Source organism: Rana temporaria, chromosome 13 (assembly GCF_905171775.1).
Source record: "Rana temporaria chromosome 13, aRanTem1.1, whole genome shotgun sequence".
Taxonomy (NCBI): Eukaryota; Metazoa; Chordata; class Amphibia; order Anura; family Ranidae; genus Rana; species Rana temporaria.
In genome coordinates, this window is record NC_053501.1 from 114,852,571 (window position 1) to 114,867,474 (window position 14,904).

A 14,904-nucleotide genomic window follows, 5' to 3' on the forward strand; every position below is an offset into this window, starting at 1 on the left:
AGTTAGAGCAGCAGGTCCTGTATTCACAAAGAACTTGCGCTGTAACTTACGGCGGCGCAGTGTAACTGGGCCGGCGTAAGCCCGCCTAATTCAAAATAGGCTGGTTGGGGGCGTGTTCTATGTAAAATACTAGTGACCCCACGTAGTTGACGTTTCTAACGAACGGCGCATGCGCCGCCCGTGGACGTATCCCAGTGCGCATGCTCCAAATGGCGTCGGCAAAGCGTCAATGCTTTCGACGTGAACGTAAATTACGGCCAGCCCCATTCACGGACGAGTTACGCAAACGACGTAACATTTTTCAAATTTGACGCGGTTTCCGACGTCCATACTTAACGTTGGCTGCGCCATCTTTTTGGTGGTTTATCTTTATGCCTGAAAACCCCTTACGTAAACGGCGTATCTTTACTGCGACGGCCGGGCGTACGTTCGTGAATAGGCGTATCTAGCTGATTTACATATTCTAGGCGTAAATCAGCGTACACGCCCCTAGCGGCCAGCCTAAATATGCAGTTAAGATACGACGCCGTAGGAGACTTACGCCGTGCGTATCTTAGCAACATCTCAGTTTGAGCATACGCTTAAAGTTGCGACTGCGCGGATTCGTCGTAAGTCTTTATTAATCTGGCCCTAAGGCCCCATACACACGATAGAATCCATCCGCTGAAAAATCCCAGCGAATGGGTTTCAGCGGATAGATCCTATGGTGTGTACACTCCAACGAATATGTTTCCGCGGATATTTCTCCCCTGGGATGGATTCCAGCAGATCAAATATTTGCTGACATGCTAAACAAATCTATCTGCTGGAATCCATCCCAACGGATGGATCCGCTGGTCTGTATAGACTCACCGGATCCATCCGTCCAAAGGGATCCCCCGCATGCGTCGTAATGATTCGACGCATGCGTGGAATTCCTTATATGACAGCGTCGCGCACGTCATCGCGGCGACGGCGCGACAAGTCATCGCCAGAGGATTTCGGCGCGGATTTCAATGCGATGGTGAGTACACTCCATCGCATGGAAATCCGCTGAAATCCTCGAGAGGATTTATCCGCGGAAACGGTCCGTATTCGCGGATAAATCCTCTCGTGTGTATGGGGCCTTACAGTCTCCAATTGTTGTCCTTGACATATAACTCAAATCAATTGAAACACTGACTAAGAAAAGTCCAAAAAAGAAAGAGGTTACCATAATGCCTTGTACACACGATCGGAATTTCGTTCGTAAAAAACGTCAAATACGCGGGGTCCCAGTTAATATACATAAAACACGCCCACATCATCCACATTTGAATTAGGTGGGCTTACGCCGACACAGATACTTAACGCCGCCGTAACTTAGGGCGCAAGTTCTTTATGAATACGGAACTTGCGCCCTAAGTGAGATACGTTACGCCCGTAGAAATTTACGCCGGGCTATCTGAATCTAGCCCACAGTATATAATCCCAATACAGGTTATGCAGAAATTCATTCATGTTATGATAAAAAAAAGAGAGAGGTTATAAAAAAGGACAATCAGTGGAATGTACCCCATAAAAATGACTTTTGAAACAGCCCACCCCCCCCACACTAAAACATTATAAAAACATAAAATCATACAAAAACAGCTTACATTAAAAAAAAAAATCAAACTGTTAGTACAGTTAATATAAAAATTACATCATGGCTGACGGAAAAAAATAAAATCTCTTTTTTTGCAGTTAGTACTTAAAAAACAAAAATAATACATTCAACGAAGCTCAGTATGGTGAAGGCACATAATCGCGATATGGACGATCGAGAATAAAAACAGGTTCTAAAAAAAAAAGAGGCATTTAGCTTATAATATCTTCTATTCGCACAGAAATATCTATTATTACCTGCAGATAACGGGGTTAGGTATTTTTTTTATCTCGTTGATAATAATATAAGAGCAGCATTTTTTTAAACTATGTAGGAAAACTGAGGATTTTCAGGACAGAGCAGTGCCGTGTACAACCACGTGATGTTCCGCAGCAGTTAGCGTCATCATCGTAGTAATATAATAATGTCTTATGCTTATGGAGCAATGGAAGTGTGCAGTCATATTTTTTTTTTATTGCTATATAGTCCAGTACGCGCCAATGTTGGGAAGCAAGAAATGACAGTACCTTATTTTTACCACAAGATGGCACCAACAGACCACTGATCGCAGTCGTTATACATTTTGACCACAAGATGGCGACAAATGTAACTGGTAGCGTGCAGTAAGTAAGTGCAGTTCCTAGTTTTGGCCACAAGATGGCGCCAGATGCAACAAACCCCAAGCACATGGAACTACAAGGCTCATGGTGGGAGTTATAGTTCTGAAAAGGCTGGTTTGGGTGTTATAAATAAGACAGATTGGGTAGCTGGTTCTTGTTAGGCGTTATTGCTATTTTATTATTGCATGGACTGAGTCACCCCCCATCTGTCTATCCACCCACACTAGGTTCTTGCAAAACATCAGTTCTGATTTTATAGGCTTGCTTTTTGTGCCAAGCAGATTGCAACATTTTTTTTAAAGGACTTTTCCTCTTTCGGGTTACTTAAAACCACAAAAAAACAAAAAAAACAAAGCAATACCTATTGCGAAAGAGAGAGTTAGAGATATTTGACCATGGAAACAAATTTCGAAATCAAAGACACAAAACAGGTCCTCTTTTTGCTCAGTGTTCGGCCACAAGACCTTCTTCTTCCGTAATATTTTTCAGCACTTGGAACAAAATGAGAACGATCGAGTGATTGCATTTTAGCACAAGTACGATGGGGAAATATGTGAGCCTGGTTTGCTTCCTCTTCCTGCCGTCCTGTTGCCATAGATATAGTAAAACCATGTGTTAGATGTTTACCCATTTTGATGTTGCAGTTCTCGGTAATGTAGATGATTTCCAAAGAAGGGGAAGGCAGGGCTGCTGGTTGGGTTTGAACATCAAACCTCAAACAGCTATAGCAAAGACATGACTTATGGGCTGGACATTGGAGACATTGGCCACATGACCACCACTGATCAAATGGCTTTGCCTAAAAGCCACGGCTCAAGCCCTTTTAGCAGGAACTATGTGGCTAATTCCCCATCCCCAGCCAGCGCCCATCTACTTCCAGAGCAAGCTCGAGCTTGGATTAGCAACTTCTACAGAAAAACAGATTCTACTGGTGACCCAACCTCTGCTGATTGGCTAGCTTTGCCTGAAGGCCTCACAATAAAACCCTTTTGGTGGCAACCTCATGGCTTGGCTGGCTTTACCTGAAGGCCACACAATAATCCCTTTTGGTGGCAACCTCATGGCTTGGCTGGCTTTACCTGAAGGCCACACAATAATCCCTTTTGGTGGCAACCTCATGGCTTGGCTGGCTTTACCTGAAGGCCACACAAAAAGACCTTTTGGTGGCAACCTCATGGCTTGGATGGCTTTACCTGAAGGCCACACAATAATCCCTTTTGGTGGAAACCTCATAGCTTGGCTGGCTTTACCTGAAGGCCACACAATGAGCCCTTTTAGTGTAAACCTCATGGCTTGGCTGGCTTTGCCTGAAGGCCACACAACAAGCCCTTTTAGCAGGAACTATGTGGTTAATTCCCCAGCCAGCGCCCATCTACTTGGAAGCTCCAGAAGCCCTTTTGGTGGAAACCTCATGGCCTGGCTGGCTTTGCCTGAAGGCCACACAACAAGCCCTTTTAGCAGGAACTATGTGGTTAATTCCCCAGCCAGCGCCCATCTACTTGAAAGCTCCAGAAGCCCTTTTAGTGGAAACCTCATGGCTTGGCTGGCTTTGCCTGGATTAGCAACTTCTACAGAAGAACAGATTCTACTGGTGACTTAACCTTCTGGTGATTGGCTAGCTTTGCCTGAAGGCAACACAATAAGCCCTTTTAGTGGAAACCACATGGTTTGGCTGGCTTTGCCTGAAGGCCACACGACAAGCCATTTTAGTGGAAACCATATGGCTTGTCTGGCTTTGCATGAAGGCCACACACCAAGCCATTTTGGGGGAAACCACATGGCTTAGCTGACTTTACCTGAAGGCCACACAATAAGCCCTTTTAGTAGAAACCACATGGTTTTGCTGGCTTTGCCTGAAGGCCACACGACAAGCCCTTTTAGCAGGAACTATGTGGTTAATTCCCCAGCCAGCGCCAATCTACTTCCAGAGCAAGCTCGAGCTTGGAATAACAACTCCTACAGAACAACAGATTCTACTGGTGACATGACTGCCACTGATTTGCTGTCTTTGCCTGGAGGCCACACGACAAACCCCTTTAGTGGAAACCATATGGCTTGGCTTAATTTGCATGAAGGCCACACACCAAGCCATTTTGGTGGAAATCACATGGCTTGACTTGCTTTGTCTGAAGGCCACACTCTAAGCCCTTTTGGTGAAAACCATATGACTTGTCAGACTTTGCCTGAAGGGCACTCAATAAGCCCTTGTGGTGGAAACCACATGGCTTGGCTGGCTTTGCCTGAAGGCTACACAATAAGCCCTTTTGGTGAAAACCATATGACTTGTCAGGCTTTACCTGAAGGCCACACAATAAGCCATTTTGGTGGAAACCACTTGGCTTGGCTGGCTTTGCCTGAAGGCCACACACCAAGCCCTTTTGATGGAAACCACATGGTATGGCTTGCTTTGCCTGAAGCCCACACTCTAAGCTCTTTGGTGAAAATCATATGACTTGTCAGGCTTTGCCTGAAGGACACACAATAAGCCCTTTTGGTGGAAACCACATGGTTTGGCTGGCTTTGCCTGAAGGCCACACACCAAGCCATTTTGGTGGAAACCACATGGCTTGGCTAGCTTTGCCTGAAGGCAACACAATATGCCCTTGTGGTGGAAACCACATGGCTCCGCTGCCTTTGCCTGAAGGCTACACAATAAGCCCTTTTGTTGAAACCCATATGACTTGTCAGGCTTTACCTGAAGGCCACATAATAAGCCCTTTTGGTGAAAACTACATGGCTTGGCTAGCTTTGCCTGAAGGCAACACAATATGCCCTTTTGGTGGAAACTCATGGCTTGGCTTAGCCTGAAGGCCACACAATATGCCCTTTTGGTGGAAACTCATGGCTTGGCTTAGCCTGAAGGCCACACAATAAGCCTTTTTGGTGGAAACCCATGGCTTGGTTGGCTTAGCCTGAAGGCCACACAATAGGCCTTTTTGGTGGAAACCACTTGGTTTGGCTGGCTTTGCCTGAAGGCCACACACCAAGCCCTTTGGTAGAAACCACATGGCTAATGTCTTGGTACCCACATACCCCCAAAAGAAATCTTAGAGGAATAATTTCTTCAGTACAGGTGAGCCCATAACAACTTTTACTGCATACAGTGACAAGGCAGAAGGTGTGGTCAAACTACATAGGCTTCGGCATTGACTGTAGGTCTGATTTAATTTACCCCCTGGGCCTCAATCAATATTTAACTCTATGGCACAGAACCAGTTACCCTCAATATTGTCCTGCATCACCCTGTACCAAAAACATCAAAACCATTCTGACCTGTAAACTGTAGGTTACATCAGATGATAAGGTGCGCACACAAGTAATAGACTATCAATTTACCTTATTTTTTTTCAAGTTTGTAGATATACAGGAAATAAATCCAACAACAGAAAATCCCTTTCCATATATTCCACCAAAACAAAGATCCTTCTAATTTTCTTCTACATCTCACGTACAAATAGACAAACCTACTTATCCAAAAAAACATCCGGTCTAACGCTCCACGCGACTACGAGCTTGCCATACACCACACCATCAAAGGGTTAAATGTAGGCCAGCCCAGACCGGCCAACCGCAATCCCACACAATCCATTTTCCATATCCTCTTCTGAACATTCCGTGACCCTACACTAGCTCAGCTCTCCTCCTCCTCCCCACTGCGGATTTACTGACAAATATTTTCCTCTTTTGAGGCCCGGGGTGGTACTGGACATTCACTGGCCGTCCAAACAGCTGCTAAAATCCCCTCCCGGCATGTCAAAACAACGTTAAAAGACAGACCAAGCTAAAAAAAATCAGTTCTTTCGGTTTTAGAAGACGTTACAAAGTGGAACCCGACTCCTTAGATCCCTCAGGATCTCTGGAAGGGAGATTTGATTCTGAGGTTCTACATCCAGCAGGACCTCATTGACTCTTTTTTTTTTCTTATTACCCTACCCAAGTGGTTCAAGGGGCCAGTGAGTAATGCATTCCACCAACATCTACTCATGCCCAAAATCCTATACTTTGTTCCTATCACCGAACTAACAAAGTAGAAAGGAATTGCTGCGCCAAGAATATAACAAGACAATTACCATATTTATCGGCGTATAACGCGCACTTTTTTCCCCTTAAAATCAGGGGGAAATCGTGGGTGCGCATTATACGCCGATCCCCACTGTCTCTGAGCGCCACCGACAAAGACCGTGCCGAGTGTACTGCGCACTCGGCCACGCTCGGCTCCGCCCGCAGCCACGCGAGAGGAGCCTAGAGGAGCTGAGAGGAGCCGAACACACCGTAAATCCTGCTCTACACAGACGCCAAACTCAAACAAAGTGGGCATTTTAGGACATACCTCCTTTGTCCTACTCGCATCTTCTCCTCACGTTTGTCAGGTGTCTCTTGTCCTCCTCAAATGAGTCAACAAAGTCATTTGGAGAGGACAACGGTGGCATGTCCAAATATGAATATTATCCACTTGCCGAGGTACGTCGGTGGAGTTCGGGGGTTACACTGGAATTATATGCAGCTGCAGGCATCACCCCAGTACTGTTTTTTTAGTCGACGGTCGACTCTCTTGAAAAAAGCAATCCTAGCGGCTAAGTAGCCACTGGATTGCTTTTACAAGCAACAGGAGGTGTTGTCCCCCCTTCTCCTACACTTTCCGTTGCTTTCTTCCGCTCTCCCGTCCCACCAGGAGACCCAAGCGACCAGCCGGCACATCCGCCGGCTGATGGGGAGAGCTGAACAAAGCCTGGATCAGCTTTGATTGGATCTTGGCTATGGTAAGCCCGGAAGCGATGACCTGACATCACTTCCGATTTACTTGGTTGTCAACTGCGCCATTTTCAAAAAATCAAAAGCCTTTAAAAACACAGATCTTGGCGTGATTGAATGCTTTTAAGCGCAGAGGAGAGATTTGGGGTCTTATAGACCTCAGACCTCTCCATAAAGAGTACCTGTCACTTACCTATTACAGTCACAAGGATGTTTACATTCCTTGTGACAGCAATAAAAGTAAGAAAAAAAAGAAAAATTTAAGAAACAGTGTAAAAATTAAATAAATAAATAATAATAAATACAATTCAAAGTGAACGCACGCAGCGGTCCTGCATGCACACAAACATTGATCGTCCCACACATGTGAGGTATCACCGCGAAACGTCAATCATGGGCAGTATTTTTAGCACTGGACCTCCTCTGTAATGTGGTGACCTGTAAAGTGTGTGAGTGTAGTAAAATTTACGTAATTTGTCACAGGCGTGCGTAATTTTGAACCGCGACATGTTTGGTATCTATTTACTCGGCTTAGCATCATCTTTTATATTTTACAAAAAAATGGGTCATGTATTTTTTTATTTTTTTGGGGGGGTTTAATATTCAATTTTAATAAAAAAATAAAAAATATTTAATAAAAAATTTGCTTTTGAAAAAAGACTACCGATTTATTTTTGTAGGGCCACTGCTTTAAAAAAATATATATAATATTAGGGGATTCTAAGTAATTTTCTAGCAAAAAATACTGCAAACAAAAAGTGCCAGAAAAGGCTCGGCCTGGAAGTGGCTATAAAATTTAGAACATTTTCTATTACATGTCCGATTCCTCAAATTTGATTGCCACACGAAAATCGGCTGTTGCTGCAGCCCATTAACGGTGCGAAATACGTACAAAATTTCTTAGATATGATTTTCGAAAGAAAATTCTTTCAAAATTCAAACTGTGTATGGCCGCCATAATTCTTCCATTGAGTTGGGTTTGGGTATGACTGCATTTTTAGCAAGCCATACACAGTCGAATTTCGAACGAATTTTCTTTTCAATTATTTATTTGAGTTGGGTTTGGATATGACTGTATTCTTCTATTGAGTTGGGTTTGGATAGGACTGCATTCTTCTATTGAATTGGGTTTGGGTATGACTATTCCTCTATTTAGTTGGGTTTGGATATGACTGCATTTTTCTATTGAGTTGGGTTTGGATAAGACTTTATTCTTCTATTGAGTTGGGTTTAGATAAGACTGCATTCTTCTATTGAGTTGGGTTTGGATAAGACTGCAGTCTTCTATTGAGTTGGGTTTGGATATGACTGCAGTCTTCTATTGAGTTGGGTTTGGATATGACGGTATTCTTCTATTGAGTTGGGTTTGGGAATGACTGTATTCTTCTATTGAGTTGGGTTTGGATATGACTGCAGTCTTCTGTGGGTTGGGTTCGGATATGACTGCATTTTTCTATTGAGTTGGGTTTGGATAAGACTTTATTCTTCTATTGAGTTGGGTTTAGATAAGACTGCATTCTTCTATTGAGTTGGGTTTGGGTATGAATGAATTCTTTTATTGAGTTGGGTTTGGATATGACTGGAGTCTTCTATTGAGTTGGGATTGGATATGACTGCATTCTTCTATTGAGTTGAATTTGGATAAGACTGTATTCTTCTATTGAGTTGGGTTTGGATAAGACTGCAGTCTTCAATTGAGTTGGGTTTGTGTATGACTGCTTTCTTCTATTGAGTTGGGTTTGGATATGACTGCAGTCTTCTATTGAGTTGGGTTTGGATATGACTGAATTATTTTATTGAGTTGGGTTTGGGTATGACTGCAGTCTTCTATTGAGTTGGGTTTGGATACGACTGCATTCTTCTATTGAGTTGGGTTTGGGTATGACTGCATTCTTCTATTGAGTTGGGTTTGGGTATGACTGTATTCTTCTATTGAGTTGGGTTTGGGGATGACTGCATTCTTCTATTGAGTTGGGTTTGGATAGGACTGAATTATTTTATTGAGTTGGGTTTGGATAGGACTGCAGTCTTTTATTGAGTTGGGTTTGGATAGGACTGCATTCTTCTATTGAGTTGGGTTTGGATATGACTGCATTCTTTTATTGAGTTGGGTTTGGATAGGACTGCAGTCTTCTATTGAGTTGGGTTTGGATAGGACTGCATTCTTTTATTGAGTTGGGTTTGGATAGGACTGCAGTCTTCTATTGAGTTGGGTTTGGATAGGACTGCAGTCTTTTATTGAGTTGGGTTTGGATAGGACTGCAGTCTTCTATTGAGTTGGGATTGGATATGACTGCATTCTTCCATTGAGTTGGGTTCAAAATCAATCTCTCAAATTAAATTTGAGGATTGAATTTAGCTAAGGCGAAAGAGTACAAAATTGGTGGAAGTTATACATGGCACTGCTCTTTTTCTTTTTTTTTTTCCTTTTTTGAGAAAATGAAATATATGGATCATGTCGAAAAGAAATGATCTTGGAAGAAGTTTGGCCCCTGAGGCTGAGAAGGTGGGGGGACCCCTATGGCTGGTAATGCTGAGATGAGGACTGGCCGTGCAGACAAGAGAACGTCTCCAATGTTCTTAGGAGGGGTAGTAGTAGTAGTATGGTCAATGCTCCTTGGCTTTAGCCTCTCCTGGGATGTTATTTTGGACCATGGAGTTGCCTTGAGGCGACCAAAGCAAAGTCGCTGTGAAGAAACAGATGAGCATGACGTTTCCTATCACCGAAGTGGCTGCGACTCCTAAAGTAATGGCCAGCGAGTCCGTCTCGTAGTATGAGCTGAGCCAAGCCTTGCGAGACAATTGGTCGGTCAGCACGGCTTCCATCTGGAAATGGGTCCCCATGACGGCACAGATGTGGAAGAGCTGGTGACTGTGACCTGCAAGGGAGTGTATTTTTAATTTAGGCAACAAATGAAAATTATTATTCCAACAAACCATTTTCCTAATGAATTAGGCTACCTCATAAAACTCTTCTATTGTGAGGGAATCTTACCAAAATAGTCAAAGCGACCAGGGGCCAGACGTTCGGGGAGATGAGAAGCAAAGAGGAAACCGGTCCAGAAAGCAAAGAAGAGGTGATAAAGATGATAGGGGATGGCTTCATTCCAGTTGCAACCCTCTCCGTAGCAGAAAAGGAGCTGTAGGATGTGGAGAGACGGACATATCATCAAGAAACGTTCAAGCTGTAGGAACAACCTATAGTTAAAAAGTCCAACTCAAGTCTAGCTGAATGTGACTAACTACTACTAGCCATATGGTGAAAGACTTCATGGGCTTCGGCAACCTATCAAAAATCTGTCTCAATGATGGAGAACAAAATGGCCACTCACTGGTGTCACTGGTTCAGAACAGACAGATAAGCTCTTCTCAAAGGTGACTACTTCCGAGAAGCCACCAGTTCCTGGTCTTCTCAAGACGCAACACAAAGGAAAGGCAAAACCCAGCTTTGGTGACATCACTCAACCCAAGCAACTCCACCAAATGCTTTTACTTAAAAAAATAGACGACTCACCCGGTAGAACAGAGGGATGTTGTCGAAGACGAAGGGGTGCACAAAGGCCACTGTGCGCAGAACTTTACTTAACGCTGGCCGGTCTACTTCCAGGAATCTATTGACGAATGAGACATAGCATAATAAGGTCTTAGTTCTCTGAATGGCCTTCATCCAACATTTGTTTCATGTACAAATCAACACTCAATTATGGGAGACCTCTTGTGGCTAGCTCTAGATCAGTTAGTGCAATCAGCATTCTATGAGCCACCCATTTTGGGCAACTTGCCTAATATGTTTAAGAGCCATTTCCATAAAAATTTGGCACATTTTTTCGAGGAAGGTCACTAGGTCTTTCCTCAACTCTGGACTGGCACACAGAGTTGGATAACACATTGTACACCCATACTAAGGCCAATCACCTGCCGGCTTGTCTTTGGAATGTGGGGGGGCAACCAGAGTACCTGGAGGAAACCCATGCAAGCACCGAGAGAGCATGCAAAAAACAGGTCAGTGGTAAGCAAACAATTGTTGCAGTAGGGGAAGGCGCCCCCTCACCGCATGCAAGCTTCAGATCAGTGGCTAGCCACCAGGGGCTGTAAGTAATGGAGGGCACCCCCTCACCGCATGCAACCTCCGGATCAGTGGCTAGCAATCAAGGGCCACAGTAGGGAAGGCGCCCCCTCACCACAAGCAAGCTTCAGATCAGTGGCTAGCCACCAGGGGCTGTAAGTAATGGAGGGCACCCCCTCACCGCATGCAACCTCCGGATCAGTGGCTAGCAATCAAGGGCCACAGTAGGGAAGGCGCCCCCTCACTGCATGCAAGCTTCAGATCGGTGGCTGGCAAATAAGGGCTGCAGTAGGGGAGGGCGCCCCCTCACCGCATGCAAGCCTCAGATCAGTGGCTAGCCACCAGGGGCTGTAGTAGGGGAGGGCACCTTCTCACTGCATGCAAGCTCCAGATCAGTGGCTAGCAAAAAAGGGCTGCAGTAAGGAAGGCACTCCCTCACCACATGCAAGCTTCAGATCAGAGGTTAGCAACCAGGGGCTGCAGTAGGGGAGGGCGCCCCCTCATTGCATGCAAGCTCCAGATCAGTGTCTGGCAAATAAGGGCTGCAGTAGGGAAGGCGCCCTCTCACTGCATGTAAGCCCCAGATCAGTGGCTGGCAAATGAGGGCTGTAGTAGGGGAGGGCGCCCCCTCACAGCATGCAAGCTTCAGATCAGTGGCTAGCCACCAGGGGCTGTAATAGAGGAGGGCACCCCCTCACCGCATGCAAGCTTCAGATCAGTGGCTGGAAAATAAGGGCTGCAGTAGGGAAGGTGCCCCCTCACCGCATGCAAGCTTCAGATCAGTGGCTGGCAAATAAGGGCTGCAGTAGGGGAGAGCACCCCTTCTCTGCATGCAAGCTCCAGATCCGTGGCTGGCAAATAAGGGCTGTAGTAGGGGAGGGCGCCCCCTCACAGCATGCAAGCTCCAGATCAGTGGCTAGCCACCAGGGGCTGTAATAGGGGAGGGCACCCCCTCACCGCATGCAAACTTCAGATCAGTGGCTGGCAAATAAGGGCTGCAGTAGGGAAGGTGCCCCCTCACCGCATGCAAGCTTCAGATCAGTGGCTGGCAAATAAGGGCTGCAGTAGGGGAGAGCACCCCCTCTCTGCATGCAAGCTCCAGATCAGTGGCTGGCAAATAAGGGCTGTAGTAGGGGAGGGCGCCCCCTCACCGCATACAAGCTTCAGATCAGTGGCTTGCCACCAGGGGCTGTAATAGGGGAGGGCACCCCCTCACCTCATGCAAGCTTCAGATCAGTGGCTAGCAAACAATTGTTGCAGTAGGGGTGGGCACCACCGTACCGCATGCAAGCTCCAGATCAGTGGCTGGCAAATAAGGGCTGCAGTAAGGGAGGGCACCCCCTCACCACATGCAAGCTCCAGATCAGTGGCTAGCAAACAAGGGCTGTAGTAGGGGAGGGCACCTTCCTTACCACATGCCAGCCTCAGATCAGTGGCTAGCCACCAGGGGCTGTAGTAGGGGGAGGGTACCTTCCTCACCGCATGCAAGCCTCAGATCAGTGGCTAACCACCAGGGGCTGTAGTGGGGGGAGGGCACCTTCCTCACCGCATGCAAGCCTCAGATCAGTGGCTAACCACCAGGGGCTGTAGTAGGGGACTCTCCATGTCAACCATAAGCAGTTGGAGCAAGGGGGCAGAGAATAGGCACAAGATTCCATATCATGTATTGGAGGGGGGGGGGCTCAGTTCTGTATCCTCTTCTGGGGCGCTGGAAGAACCTGTCCTGTCACTGAGGTCCAGTACCCATTAAAGAGGCCACTGTGTCAGAAGAAGAAGAAGTGGTGGAACTTGTTTTTGGGGGTTACCCTAAAATCTGACCACACAGGTAGAATGATGGCAATGCTGTCCAAGCGTGGTCAGTGGAAGTACGTACCGGGAGTAGCAGGAGAGGCCGGTGCAGATAAAGGTATTGAAGGCCGCGATGGGGACATAATATCGGTGCAGGACGCTGTTCACCCAGCGATCAGGCATGACGTAGGCCCCATAGGTAAAGGCACAGCCTATGGGGATAGAGCATATTAGTGACGGGGAACAAGACGATTGTCCATGAGTATGAAAATATCCATTAGATGGAATAAAACGACTATAAAAGAAAAAGGTACCAAGAATGACTACTTACCTGAGAAATGAACAAGGACCAGTCCGGTACCTACCCAGGCTGTAGAGACTGAGGGCTCCGTAGTCCAGGAAGTAGCAGATGTGGCGGGCATGGGCGGACATACTACTGAAGGTGTGGGCGAAGCTGGAGGTGAAGGGGTAAAGGCAGATCAGCATCATGTAAACCAGGAGGGGCCAATTGTACGGGTCCCCGAGAAAGTCCAGTGTGTATGAGAGCAGGAGGAACCTCCACAGGAAATACCTGGACACACACAATGGGGACAACACTTACTAATCCATCATTACCTAGAGATGGTCAGAGACTGCAGACACACTACAGGAGATGCTCAGAGACTGCAGACATACTACAAGAGATGGTCAGAGACTGCAGACACACTACAGGAGATGGTCAGAGACTGCAGACATAGTACAGGAGATGATCAGAGACTGCAGACACACTACAGGAGATGGTGAGAGACTGCAGACATAGTACAGGAGATGGTCAGAGACTGCAGACACACTACAGGAGATGGTCAGAGACTGCAGACACACTACAGGAGATGGTCAGAGACTGCAGACATACTACAGGAGATGGTCAGAGACTGCAGACATACTACAGGAGATGGTCAGAGACTGCAGACATACTACAGAAGATGGTCAGAGACTGTGGACACACTACAGGAGATGGTCAGAGACTGCAGACATACTACAGGAGATAGTCAGAGACTGCAGACATAATACAGGAGATAGTCAGAGACTGCAGACATAGTACAGGAGATGGTCAGAGACTGCAGACATACTACAGGAGATGGTCAGAGACTGCAGACACACTACAGGACACGGTCAGAGACTGCAGACATAGTACAGGAGAAGGTCAGAGACTGCGGACACACTACAGGACACGGTCAGAGACTGCAGACATAATACAGGAGATGGTCAGAGACTGCAGACATAATACAGGAGATGGTCAGAGACTGCAGACATAATACAGGAGATAGTCAGAGACTGCAGACATAGTACAGGAGATGGTCAGAGACTGCAGACACACTACAGGAGACGGTCAGAGACTGCAGACATAATACAGGAGATGGTCAGAGACTGCAGACATAGTACAAGAGATGGTCAGAGACTGCAGACACACTACAGGAGACGGTCAGAGACTGCAGACACACTACAGGAGATGGTCAGAGACTGCAGACATAATACAGGAGATAGTCAGAGACTGCAGACACACTACAGGAGATGGTCAGAGACTGTGGAAACACTGCAGGAGATGGTCAGTGACTGCAGACACACTACAGGAGATGGTCAGAGACTGCAGACAAACCACAGGAGATGGTCAGAGACTGTAGACATAGTACAAGAGATGGTCAGAGACTGCTGACATACTACAGGAGATGGTCAGAGACTGGAGACATACAACAGGAGATGGTCAAGGACTGCAGACAAAATACAGGAGATGGTCAGAGACTGCAGACATACTACAGGAGATGGTCAGAGACTGCAGACATAATACAGGAGATGGTCAGAGACTCCAGACATACTACAGGAGATGGTCAGAGACTGCAGACATAGTACAGGAGATGGTCAGAGACTGCAGACAAAATACAGGAGATGGTCAGAGACTCCAGACATACTACAGGAGATGGTCAGAGACTGCAGACATACTACAGGAGATGGTCAGAGACTGCAGACATACTACAGGAGATGGTCATAGTCTGTAGACATAATACAGGAGATGGTCAGAGACTGCAGACATAACA

At 46.3% G+C, this 14,904-nt stretch overlaps 1 protein-coding gene and 1 long non-coding RNA gene across 3 annotated transcripts in view; both read right to left on the bottom strand.

Moving 5' to 3' along the window:
• Window positions 1–1,597: 1,597 nt before the first annotated feature.
• Window positions 1,598–7,178, bottom strand: LOC120921069. Its single transcript, XR_005744827.1, has 2 exons — window positions 3,758–7,178; window positions 1,598–3,454 (listed from the first exon to the last, which is right to left on the bottom strand). It is a non-coding gene; the product is annotated as an uncharacterized LOC120921069 (long non-coding RNA).
• A 956-nt stretch (window positions 7,179–8,134) lies between these two features.
• The window catches only part of PAQR6 (progestin and adipoQ receptor family member 6), a 21,071-nt gene continuing 14,301 nt past the window's right edge, over window positions 8,135–14,904 (bottom strand). The window contains exons 4-8 of one of the 2 annotated variants that reach the window (XM_040332226.1): window positions 13,198–13,286; window positions 12,918–13,044; window positions 10,493–10,589; window positions 9,974–10,118; window positions 8,135–9,857 (exon numbers count right to left, since the gene is read on the bottom strand). In XM_040332226.1, the coding sequence (XP_040188160.1) occupies window positions 9,586–9,857; window positions 9,974–10,118; window positions 10,493–10,589; window positions 12,918–13,044; window positions 13,198–13,286 (730 nt within the window). In that variant the 3' untranslated portion in view covers window positions 8,135–9,585. Of the gene's footprint in view, window positions 9,858–9,973; window positions 10,119–10,492; window positions 10,590–12,917; window positions 13,045–13,197; window positions 13,404–14,904 lie in introns of both variants that reach the window. The other variant, XM_040332225.1, reaches the window with a different exon arrangement.